Here is a 12,693-nt window from a genome sequence, read left to right on the forward strand (position 1 = left end):
ATATCCCTGTGTTTTCTTTCTGTCAAACTCTTGCATGCAGCATCGCTTTTTAACACAGTTATGAGGCAAATTTACAAACAAACTGACTTCTGAACGGGCGCACTGCGCCGTAATGAAAGAAAGGCCTCATTTTGTAAAACTGTGATGTGGTTTCGGAGCCATCGGGGGCAAAACCTAAGCCGTGTTAAAAGCCTTGACTACTGTATCAGCTCCATTTGGCTTGTGATCATCTCTGCCGATACCGGAGCATAACAGACAGTGTGGAACTCAGATGAAAGTGTCAGGATTTCAAATGGTAGCTTTCATAGAGAATAATCAATCTTAATGTTTTGCATGGTGCTGTGGGTATAAACCAAGAATATGATAAACATCGCACCAATTATTTAAGGTGATATCTATGACATCAGTCGGCATTTTATGGGAAGATGAAAGCAACATAAGATAAGAATGTTCCATTACAATCAGTAAAACATTGTATGAGTTGTGCGAGAGAAATTCAAACGGCATGCATAATGCAAGTAGGAAGATGAGGGGGAAATCATATACTGAATAAATTCAGAAACAACAAAGCTTTGATTTTCCCCTGTTCTGTGTCACATAAGTGCCAAAAGAACAATGAAAACCAAACAAAACAAGAAGTGTTTTCTTGTATGCATGCCACTCTGCTCATGTCATTTTTTACTGCAAAATAAATATATACCTGATTATTGCTGTTTTTATTTCATTGTATGAATTTGGATTTTTTTTTTTAAATGTATATCATAGAAGTCTCTTATATTCTGCAAGGCTGCATTTATACAAAAATATAGTAAAAACTATAATATTGTGAAATATCATTACAATTTCAAGTAATTTAAAGCGTATTTTATTCCTGATCAAAGCTGAATTTTCAGCATCATTACTCCAGGCTTCAGTGTCACATGATCCTTCAGAAATTATATAGATACATTATTAAATATATTATATAAGATATATATTATATATGTATATTTTCACTGTAAAACAAAGTCTGTAAAAATAGGGTAAAATGTACTGTATAAATATGAATTATGAATATGACATTTTTTACAGGTGTTTTACCTGTAGTTTGAATTATACATGTCATTAAGGGTTAACAGAAATGTCCGTAAAATTACTGGATAATGTTATTTTTTACAGTGCAAGACACATGAGTCTCAGTTAATAACTTGAACTATATAATCTTTTTTTTTTTTCTTCTTTTTTTCTTTTTAGCTTGGCTGTTGCTTAAATGTCTTTTATCAGTAACTTGTAGTTTGACGAATATGAGTTTCAAAGCAGCTTCCCCATCACTTCTGTACATGAGTTTCATCAGTCGGGCTGCTAGTTGAAGTTTTATCTGAGTTTCACCAAGGTCTTAAGCTGAACGTTTCTCCTCATACATCACTCTCACATTAAAAAGGATTCACTGTGGCACGGCGGTCATGTTTTCGCAGAGATACAGGCTCTTGAATTAGTCTCTGTCTTCTCATGAGATGGAGGAGGATAACCAGGTCATTCTGGAAATACTGTGACAAACACCCCTTGGATTTTGTGATCTCAAACTGTCCCCACCACAAAGTGTTGGTACACTCTTAAAAATACAGGTTTCAAATAGGAGTTTTCTGATGCCAGAAGAACCATATTTGGATCTTTCAGTGAACAACTCTCAAAAGAACCCTTTTTTTTTTCTTAGTGCGAAGAACATTTAATAAAATCTGAAGAACCTCTTTTCCATGAATGCAAAGGTTCCATAGATATTAAAGGTTTTTCATGGATCCATCAAATACCCTTTATTTTTGAGAGTGTAGAAGAAAGAAACTCTTTGTTCGATTCTAACAATGTACTTGTTTGTCCAAATGGCTGAGAAACATGATGATGAAGCAATTTCTGCTGCGCCAGGAACTTCTTCAAAACTAGGTCCTGTGAATAAAGCAGAGGCAAACTGAAATCTAATAGTCAACAGGGACAGGGCTGTTACTCCCTATATAGTACATAAGATATTTGTTAGCATGCTGCTGTAAAGGGCTTGAACATCTTTACTAGACGGGCTCTTTTCTCTCCGGTCCTCTCGGATCACGGCTGCTTTGCACCGCTGACGACTCTTTCCCAGAGGAATAAAACTTAATGGGCGAAGAATTCGAGAATTCTCAGAAGTCTCAGGGCGAGAGCCTAAATGTCAAATTGAGCGAGTACAAGCGTCTATGATTGAAGGTGATCAAACTGACAGCACAAAGCCAGAGGTTTTGATGGATGCACACGCTATAATGAAGTGTAAAAGATGAAACGCCGTATTGAATGTGGAGGAATACATAACCATTCATCACCGACATGCCGTTTGTGCTTTTAACTTTACCGGAGCTTACTTCTGCTTCCTTAATGTTCAGGATTGGTGCATTTTAAACTTGCTGCATTCATTTGCTATGGGTATTTTTCCTCTGTTTCTTCATTCTGGAAATTCTATGACAAACACCCCTTGAATTTTGTGATCTCAAACATTCCCCAGCACAAAGTGTTATAGGGGTTTTCACAGTGATGCCATTTAGCATCTAGCAGTGATGCCAAGAATACTTTGCGCAACACACTTCTTTAACTTCTTTTATATCATTGCTAACATTCAATTGGCGTGATTCATCATCAGACTCATTGTTTTAAAATGGAAAAACAATTTTTATGACCCTATAATCTACACAAATGAACGCACATGCTTATAGCAAGCTCAATTTAAATGAGTCAGAGCTCATTCACACAACTTTTACACGTTGCAGTAATGTAGCATGAATTTCTGTCTTCTTCTACCATCAGTTTTCTCTTTCAGGTCAAATATTGTCATGCCGGAGAGATAGTTTGAGGAGAATCTTACAGAGGAATATTATAGCTACTTGAAACAGACTACAATTGCACAAATATTTTAGGAAAATGTTATTGTGCACGGCCACAGTAACAAAATAATGGGCTTTTTAAGGGAAATTTGCATAATAACATCAGGTTGAACTTTCTATGGCTTCTTAAAAACATGGAGTCGGACGGCGAAAAAACAACAGTGTTCAACAGTGTGAAAACACATAAACAGCCACCATATCTTACGTTTATAAGAGCATGTTATGCATAGTACTAGATCAACGTCCTCAAAATAGAGAAAATAAGAGACGGATAGGCATATTAAAAAAAAACAAATTTACGCTTTATAACTGTTGAATAGACAAAATGAAATACATCGACCTCATTGCTAAGATACAGGAAAACACAGTCAAATGCTTAAAATAATCATCACAATCTTGGCATCAGAACTGAAACGGGTCATTCCGCTCTACAGACACAAGTATTGCATTGAAGGGGTCGGGATAATGTAAAATGTAAAAGTATATACTAGTTATCTTCTTTTTTTTCTCACATAAATACTGGTATAAAAACATTTGGTTGGAAAATCACTGTAATCATTATTAGAGGACAGGTGTTTGACGCACTGTGCCACTTGACAGATGCTTCGAACATATGTTGCAATTATGTAAAATCGCAAAGGAAAGTAAAATTTTTTTAAACCAATGTTCTTTTTAAACAGCAGGCTAATATTCAAACACAGCCATCTTCTCTTTCTTTTTCCATTCGCACTTTCAGTTCATGCACTCGCGCTAACACACACACACGCACACGCACACACAGAATGCATGTTCACTTCCTCCTGGATTAAAGATAAGGCTCCTCTTCCTGGTAACAAGATTGTGTTTCTGTAGAAGCAAAGACATCCTTGTTTTAATTTACATATGTACAAGACAAGTAGTCCAGTCTGGGAAGAGCTTCCTCCCACTTTACAGCGTCTCTAGGTCACTCCAATGGTCTTTATTTGTACAGTTCCAGCTGGAATGTGAGTTGTGGCAAAACAGAAAGAAAAGGAATCCATTTTTACATGTCATTTAATGGATCGTCCATGCCTCTGCGAGATACGGCACAATGTCCAAAGGCGGTGTTACATGGAATAAAGGGGCAAGGTGATGATGGTTAACAGTTTATGGTACTAACGTAGTACACTGTAGCATACATCCACTTTCTTAATGGGTACGTAAAGGAAGCTACCAATAGGCTTCAACAACAAAAACAAGTTGTTTTAATTCTTAATTTCCAACTGTCCTCGATTTCCATTCTGTTAATCTGCTTTTTACAAAAAAAAAAGTTCTTTAATGACATCACTCTCCAGGAAGTGACATCGTTTTGTAGGGAAACAACATCCTGCCTGATAAACTTTTAAAAGACAATTTCGAAAAGTATCATCGTCATGTAAACTTTCTTGCCATGGTAAAAATAATAATCATGTTATATTTACTGTAAGTTTTCATGTCCCCTAAAACACGTTGTTTTACTTGTTAATTGTCCCGTGTCCACGACTTTCCATTCTGTTAGTTATTGGTAAAATGCTTTTTACAAATGAAAAAAAAAGTTGCTTAATGATATATTTCAAAAATATCATTCTTGGTATTGTTATATGAATTATGTTTTAAGTGCCTGATCTTGACCTGATTGTCTTCAAGACCATTTTATTGAAATAAATTAAACTAGCACAAAGTCAAGGCCTAACAGGAATGACCCTGGTGTTAACATCCTATAAGTGAAAGGAAACTCAATGTGAACACCTCACAGATTGTGTCAGACATTTTTCACAGTCGGTGTAAAACAGCACTGATAAATGATGTCACAGCTGTCAGTGATTTTCAGAGGAAAATCAGCATGGCATGATGGAGTCTTTCATCATAATACCAAACCATCAAGACTCGTTTGAAAGATTTACAATAGAGAAGCCGTCAAGTGAGGGTCATATTATCATTTACAATTCAAATTCGCCAGCTCACCTTGAGGAATTAAATTTGGGAAATTTTATATAAAGCAATTATCGCTGACTTCATGGGGCAGGAGTCCTTCTGAAAGGCCTTATTAGAAAGAGATAAAAGAGATTTTTTTTTATTTATTTTTTTTGCTCAGAACCTGCTCAGAAATTCCTCTGCTTGCTGCTGCTCGGGTTTCTTGAATCCATGACGGCGTTTTACTTTTAATTACTTCGGGTAACATTTAGTTACCAATGTTTGCTTTTTCAAAGTATGCATGCTCTTGAGTCCATAAAGGCCTTGATGTTTAATTCTCGCTTGAGATGCTTTTGAAACATTTAGAGGGCCGAGCTCACAAAAAGCCTAAAGCATCCGGATAAAATGCTCCCCCACCCCCCTAAAAAAAACATCCTGTTAGATTATTCCAAACACATCGATCGTACAGTACAATGATGATCCTTGCGAATGACAAACCAGAGTGCGTTTTAACCCACTTCACGACAAAGACAGAGTCGATCCTGTCCTCTCCTGTGAGTCTGTAGTCCATCACACTGGCCCATATATCTCTACATCAGTCTCGTGGTGGGTTCATGTTGAGGGTAGAGCGTAGGCCCTCCGGGGACATCCAGGCGACAGGGACGAGTCCATCTCCGGCTCACTGCGGGAGGGTGCGGATATCTGACAGAGGGGCTGCAGGCACGGAAGGAAGGAGGCCAGCGGACGGGACGGCGCAGCGTTCTCGTGCCCCCAGCCCCTCTAGGGCCTGGGACGGGGGCTCAAAGCCCCTGTTCATGTGCAGGGGCTGGTGAGCCTGGCAGTAGTCCATGACGGGCTGCTCATACCTGTAGAACGCCAATGTGCCCATCTGTTGAGGGGCCTGAGAGACAGAAAAGACAAAGAGGAACATGGTTAGAATTAATGCTGTGTTTCATAGAGAGATCTGCTCTAGGATCAATGATGCTGGCTGTATCTCGTATGTGGTGTTGCAAAAATTACTATTAATTTAATTTAATCAGGCATTCAATTTCAATCATTACAGATTTGATGAATAATTTATTTGTAAAAAAGAAAAAAAATTATATATTTATACATCAATACAATTAGGAAAAATGTTTTTTTTTTATCCAATAATAATAACAATAATAACAACGTGATAATTCAATCATTGTTATTTTCACGAGTAATGAATTTGTTTTAAAAAAAAATAAAAAAATTACATTCATAAAAGTAATAAATATATAGGCTATGAATATTATATTTATTAATTATGTGTATAGTACAGTGTACAGTATTGTACACATACATAATAAATATAATATTACATTTGGATCCTGGCTGTTTTGTGACGTATTCATGTAAAAACACTTTTATATCTTGAAAGAATGTAAATAGACAGGGAAAAAAAAGGATATGGATCAGTGCCTTAGTGTAAATGCAGCCTTAAATTGTGGCAGCGTCCAACCGAGTGCAGCGTGCACGGATAAAACCCATCTAAAGTGTGTGAAATGTATTTTCAGTGGACTGCAAATGAGTTCCCCTCTCTCGTAAGAGGCCCATGAGCTCTGCAATCAACCCCATAAATACATTCTCCATTTGCAGCAACAGGCCAATCAAAAGTTTAACACACAGCAAATGCAATGAGATTGGCAAGCCGGCCACCCGCTCACTCATGGCAACCTAGCCAATACAATGAGCATTCGCAAATAACAAGAAATGCATCTGACAGGTGGTGAATGCTAATATTGTTAAATATGGCATAAAGATCAGAACTTCACACTGAAAGTGAAAAGAGTGTGCAGTCGTTTCAGTAATTAACAACACATTCAGATTCAGATTTTTCCCTCCAACAACCTTCACAAAAGAAAGCCTAATTACTCCTTTGAGTCTAATTTGGTTGTAATTAGTACCTTTGGAATGCAAAATGTGATAACATCGTTTAGAGTTCATCATTAGGGTAACCAGGGCTCATAAATGAACCTTTTTATCACTTGTGCAAGAGGTATTGTAACATGTCAAACATGCTTTTTATCAGATGACAGTGATGCTGCAATAGAAACACTGAATGGAAATGATGTGCCTACTACAGCGCAGAAGTAAAAATGTACACTCATTACCTTAAAGGGACAGTGCACCCATAATGAACATTTGTGGAAAACAAAATAATTGTTTCGCAGAACGGAAATGCACCTTAACCTGTCCATGTGACTTGTAGCCTGGCTAACGTCAGACCTCTTTCTCATTGAGACGTGGTCTGAGAACCACATGTTCATTTTCTCGTATTTGAGGCGTGATTTACGAATGCCCAGAGCCGTTTATTGGGCGCTATGAATGTCTATCAAATGCGCCTGCACGTAGCTCATAGCCAATCGTTTCAATTATACCAGATGACGTATGTAGAGCGACAGAAATTCGATGAGGAAGAAGATGCTTGCGTTCTAAACTACTTAGAACACTATCTAAGGCTGCATCGAAAGGTAACTTCGTGTCTGATGCCATGTTGGATCCATAGATATAAACAAACTGCTTTGGTGTGTCGCATAGACGTCGTCATCGTCTTGCTGCTCCCTCCCCGTCCTGTGATTGATTCCCTTTTTGAGGGGAAAATCTGGTCCATGGTGTCAAGGCTGCCTAGCAGCGTGAATAAAATTGCGCAAGGCAGCATGGGGAAACCCAGGCTATGTGACTTGTGTGGTATATTCAAAATCATATACAGTATGATAGCTAGACAGATGGATGGATGGATGGATGGATGGATGGATGGATAGATAGATAGATAGATAGATAGATAGATAGATAGATAGATAGATAGATAGATGGATAGATAGAACAAGTTAATGGTAGATGTTACCAAGTGAAGCAAAAGCTTTTAAAGTGTACTGTACATTATATATCATTACCTGCTGAGGATTTGTAAACCTTTTCCATTCTTCCCTGAGTACGTGTGTGTGTGTTGTTGCTGGGAAATTGAGGATAGCTGGCCGTTAGGGGTGTAACGGTACGTGTATTCGTACCGGACCGTTTCGGTACAGGGCTTTCGGTTCGGTTCACGTGTGTACCGAATGACTGAATGCAATATTTTGTGTGCGGAACATAGGTACATTTTCGTGTTTCCACACGAACATATTAAGTGGCGGAAGCCTTCGCGTTCAGCGCAAATCCCGCCCTGCAGCTGATTCTAAAGTTTTACCAGAGCCCGTCTGGTTTTAGTTTTACTCGTCGTCACTGTAACCTAAACCAATGAAATCGACTGCAGGGCGAAAAAAAGCTTTTCCGGTCCGCCTCCGTGTGCGCCGCCGCACTCTCCATTCCGTGTGTGTGTGTGTGTGTGTGTGTGTGTGTGTGTGTGTCTGCGCGCTGCGCTCTCTGCTCAGTGTTCGTCTCCGTGTTTGCGCTGCGCGTTCTGCTCTGTCGTTAACGGCCCAAACACTCCAATCATGTACCGATCACGCACTGGAAAAGCAAGTCCGCTCAAATAAGGTGAAATTTCTCAGTAGTGGACTTCTGTTTGCTGAGCTGGTAAAACAATGGTAAAATGACCTGCTCTGATCACATGCTCTGGTAATAATAGCTTTGTAGGAATATATTTTATTTTGATAATTAGTAAAAAAAAAATGGGAAAAAAAATCTTAAATTGATTGTTGATTGATTATTGAAAAAGAATAATACATTGATATATATGTTTAATATTATTTTAATATAGGGCTATTTTCTGTTCCTTTTTCCCCCCGGTGTTTCATTTAATTAGGTGATTCTAAGTTTAATTATTGATGATTACAAGCTTGGAGGAATTGCAATTAATTACAGCAAATTGTACAATTAAAGTTAATTTTTTTCCCAGTCTTAATTTCTAAATATGAGCAGGCCTACAAGCTGGGATTGGTAATGCTGCACTGTAATCATAGTTATTTATTTATATTTTTCATTAAATTTAGTATGTGATATTGGTTTGAGACTGAGAGTATTTTATTAATTGGAGAACTTTGCAGCAGTATTTTATTTCTTATTCTTTTTTTTATTTTATATATATTTTATTATATTTTATTAAAAAGTGTAAACAAATTGTTAAAAAAAAGTTTATAGTAATAAACAACCTGCAGTTTAATGTTTGCATTTCTTTCCCTTACTGTACCGAAAATAAACCGAACCGTGATTTTAAAACCGAGGTACGTACCGAACCGTGATTTTTGCGTACCGTTACACCCCTACTGGCCGTACTGACATTTAAAGCACGGAAAACATGGCACAGACAGGGTTTAGCACACACAGATGCACAGATCTTCATAAGCGGCATCTGAACATGGCATCGGTTGCCGGCCGCTCTGTAGACCTGATTTATATGCAGTCCCGGGCTCTAGAGAGAAAGCACTTACATACCACTGCTTTTATTCTCTTAAATGGAGGGCTTGACTCCATTAAGTGGAGATCACTTATTACATTACAGCCATTTTGCTGATACGGCGCATTTGGCTTCCGCCATCCCAACCTCTGCCTCACTGCTGCTTTGAATTGTATATAATTATGTGCTAATTAAGTAATATTAGCTCCTGACTGTTTTAAAGGAAGCAGACCCCAGCAATAATGCGTGGGATAAGCAGGTAAGTTTGCGTACAACGAACTGCACAGGTTAATGCTTAGCTTCTTAGCTTATTAAAGTAACGTTCTGAGAGAAAATAGCCGGCGATGAAGACACTAATGATAAATGCAACCTGCAACGTAATGATTGGTGAGAAATGTTCTAATGGCGACGCCACTAATGTGGACAGGGAGCGATATAATGGTATTGTCAATTACACTTTTTAATTGCATCACAAGAACAAGTTCCTCTGAGCGATTAAGAAAGATAAAGGAGCATCGTTTGATCGCTAAGAGAACTGAAACGCAATCTGTTGCGATTGATTAGCGGCGCATTCACCATCTGTGAACTCTCTAAACCGATTGCGTTAAACTCGTGGACGCTAACGCCATGCAAACAGAGAGAAGAGACGAATTGTCCAGAGATCATGGTGCATGTTCCATCAGCCCACAATTGGATTGTGCTGCATTACCCAACAGAAGACTGATCGATTTACAACGAATGCTTGTCAGATTAAATACGGCCCCTCCCTCTCAGCCGCAATGACGGCGACTGAGATATGTTTATGAAATTCACTTTAGGAAGTGGCCAAAGGACTGTGTGTGTCCGTAGTGGCACTCCATTTGTGCGTTTGTTTCCGTTTCCCATCCTGCTTCATACAGCACATTTGTAGGTACACTGGCACCAAAAACTGTTCAGACACTTAAAATAAATGTCAGTGCATTAGTGTGAGGGAAGACAGACATTGTGGATGCGTTGTCAGTTCTTTTTTAAATAAATCATATTTGCATAAAATATTAAAATGGGGGCATAAAGTGCCTATGGAATATGGTGCTCCAGTGGAAGGGCATGTGGTGTCCGTGTGGTTCAGCTCCCCTTGAGAATGAGCACACTTATCGAGAAAACATTTCACATGAAGACATTTAAGTTTTAAAAGATTAGTTTTAAAGCCACACTTATGGGCATCTGTGTCTGAAACCATTTTGATCAAGGATTCAGTCTCTCTAAACCCTCCTTTCTGAGAGCCTACTCTGCTCTGATTGGTCACATGGGGCCCAGTCTGTTGTGATTGGTCTACTCTGCTCTGATTGGTCACATGGCCCAATCTGTTGTGATTGGTCTACTCTGCTCTGATTGGTCACATGGCCCAGTCTGTTGTGATTGGTCTACTCTGCTCTGATTGGTCAGATGGCCCAGTCTGTTGTGATTGGTCTACTCTGCTCTGATTGGTCACATGGTCCAGTCTGTTGTGATTGGTCGACCACTTACAGCACATGCCAGAAAGGAAACGGGCATTACCAAAACTGAATTTCAACTACGGAGGTTTCCTCAGCACTTGATACATAGTGATACGAAAAGTAACGATGGCATCAGTTTTACCGTATCATTTCGAGCACGAGTCCTCATGCTTTGGAAGTGCATGCAAAATGGATTTGCTTTGGCAGTGAAGAAAACAGCATCTTCTCGACATTGACAACACGAACCAAACTCTCAACTACAGTGTTTGAGGGCAGGTCAAAGTAGACGTTGTTCATAATGAAGACCATAGGCTGGCATTCTGCTAATTAAATATACAAATCTAAAGGTTTGTGCTGGAAGTAAGACTGGAAATAGTTCAGAGTCGATTCTTTCTTTTGGGAGACAATAACTTAATTTATCTGCACTTTGATTTTTGAAACTTTGCAGACTTTTTAGATTCACGAACAGCTCTATTGAACACACAAAAAAGGGCACTTTATATCAGCTTGTGGTTTGGTGATTTTTAGTGGATGTATGAAGACAGTTCCTCAAGAGGAATTAACCACAGGTGTAGAAAAATCACATTCACTATCAAAATGTTTCACTAACCTCAAACAAACACAAGTCACACAATACTTCATTTTTGTTTTGTTTTGTTTCAAAACCCTGAAAACATCTCAATAGTTGTGGGCAGGGGCGTAAGGCCACAGTGAATTCAATGAAACATTCAACTTCAACCACACATTATTACATTTATAACAGAATTACTTATATTTACTTTTATTCTTTTTTATAATTTATATATGTTTATATATAAATATAAATATAAACTATAAAATATAAATGTATATATTGTTTGATGATATTTTGCATATAATGCAATAACATTCATTTGTTTTTAAGTGGGACTTGCGTGTTCAAATACCTTTCGTGGCCACTGCAAACCCTAAATGAAGAAAACAATTATGCAAATTTGCTTAGCTGGGGGTCTACATAAAAGGCCTGCAGAACGACTTCAAGGCTCAGTTTGCCTAATTATATAGCTGGAAATAAAGAAGTGAAAATGTTGTCTTAGAAGCATTTAAATGAGAGCGTATGGCTCTTTTGTGTTGAACAAATTGCCACTTTTTGCACGTTTACAATCGCATTGAGAGATTACGGGTCTACTTCAAGTGGGATTTCAAGTGCATATAATCTCTTGTTAATTGTAAAGAGTAAAAATAAAAAGTCTGCATTCTTGCTATTTAACAAAAGTGTTTTTTTTGTTTTATCCCTAGCTTGCTTTGGCATGCATTTGTTCATTGCATCTAAATCACATCGCATTGTTTACATAGGTGCGGATTTGTAAGATCCACAAGGTTGGATTAATCTTCATGCAGCGGAGTCTTCATTGCACAGCTGCGTTTCACCGCATTCATCTGGGAATAAGGACTTAGAGTTAGCGATCGACCTTTGCCGGATACAAACCCCATTTGTACAGCCTTGTCAATCCTATTTCTCTGTTTAATGGACTGCTAGAGCGATCATTCAGTTTGCAACTATGCAATCAATTATACATAAATGCAAATGGGATTAATATTTAACCGTTCCCTTTCCTTTTTTATACCAACGTACAACAAGTGTAAAGGCAACATAGGGGAAAACTGCTAAAGAAAAAAGATGCATATGCATAAAACAGCATTTCTGATCACATTCCCAGTGAAGTGTTTGACTATTGTGTTGTTTCCTTCACAAACACCCTTCCGCCCCCGTTTCTTTTGAAAACAGGATTAAAGATGCTTGGGAGTGATGAATATTTTAAAAATAAAAGGCTTTTTGGCTTCGCACGCCTGTTGTCCATCCCGGTTTAATCACAAATATTGGGAGCTTTTGCTTTTGGCTGCTGCGGTCAGAGCTTTTAAAGACGTGACTCATAGCGGGTTGCGTCTGGGCTCTTGCCAGCGTTCTGTGTTAAGAGCTAAGTGCAGTTGATGCACAGGATTGAGTCTTAGAAACTCCTCTTCTACACAATACAGAGCTTTGGAGTGCATATCCACTACGCTTCAGATTGAGAGGTGAACACACAAC

At 38.4% G+C, this 12,693-nt stretch overlaps 1 protein-coding gene across 1 annotated transcript in view; it reads right to left on the reverse strand.

Annotated features, from left to right (window-relative positions):
• Window positions 1-4,965: 4,965 nt before the first annotated feature.
• Window positions 4,966-12,693, reverse strand: part of LOC308680435 (leucine-rich repeat transmembrane neuronal protein 4) — a gene marked incomplete at its 5' end in the record, with an annotated part of 118,545 nt that continues 110,817 nt past the window's right edge. Inside the window, one exon of the mRNA XM_081348563.1 lies at window positions 4,966-5,691. Coding sequence (XP_081204689.1) covers window positions 5,470-5,691 — 222 coding nt within the window. The 3' untranslated portion in view covers window positions 4,966-5,469. The remainder of the gene's footprint in view (window positions 5,692-12,693) is intronic.

Source organism: Scardinius erythrophthalmus (assembly GCF_964197995.2).
Source record: "Scardinius erythrophthalmus genome assembly, chromosome: 20".
In the NCBI taxonomy this organism is placed as follows: domain Eukaryota; kingdom Metazoa; phylum Chordata; class Actinopteri; order Cypriniformes; family Leuciscidae; genus Scardinius; species Scardinius erythrophthalmus.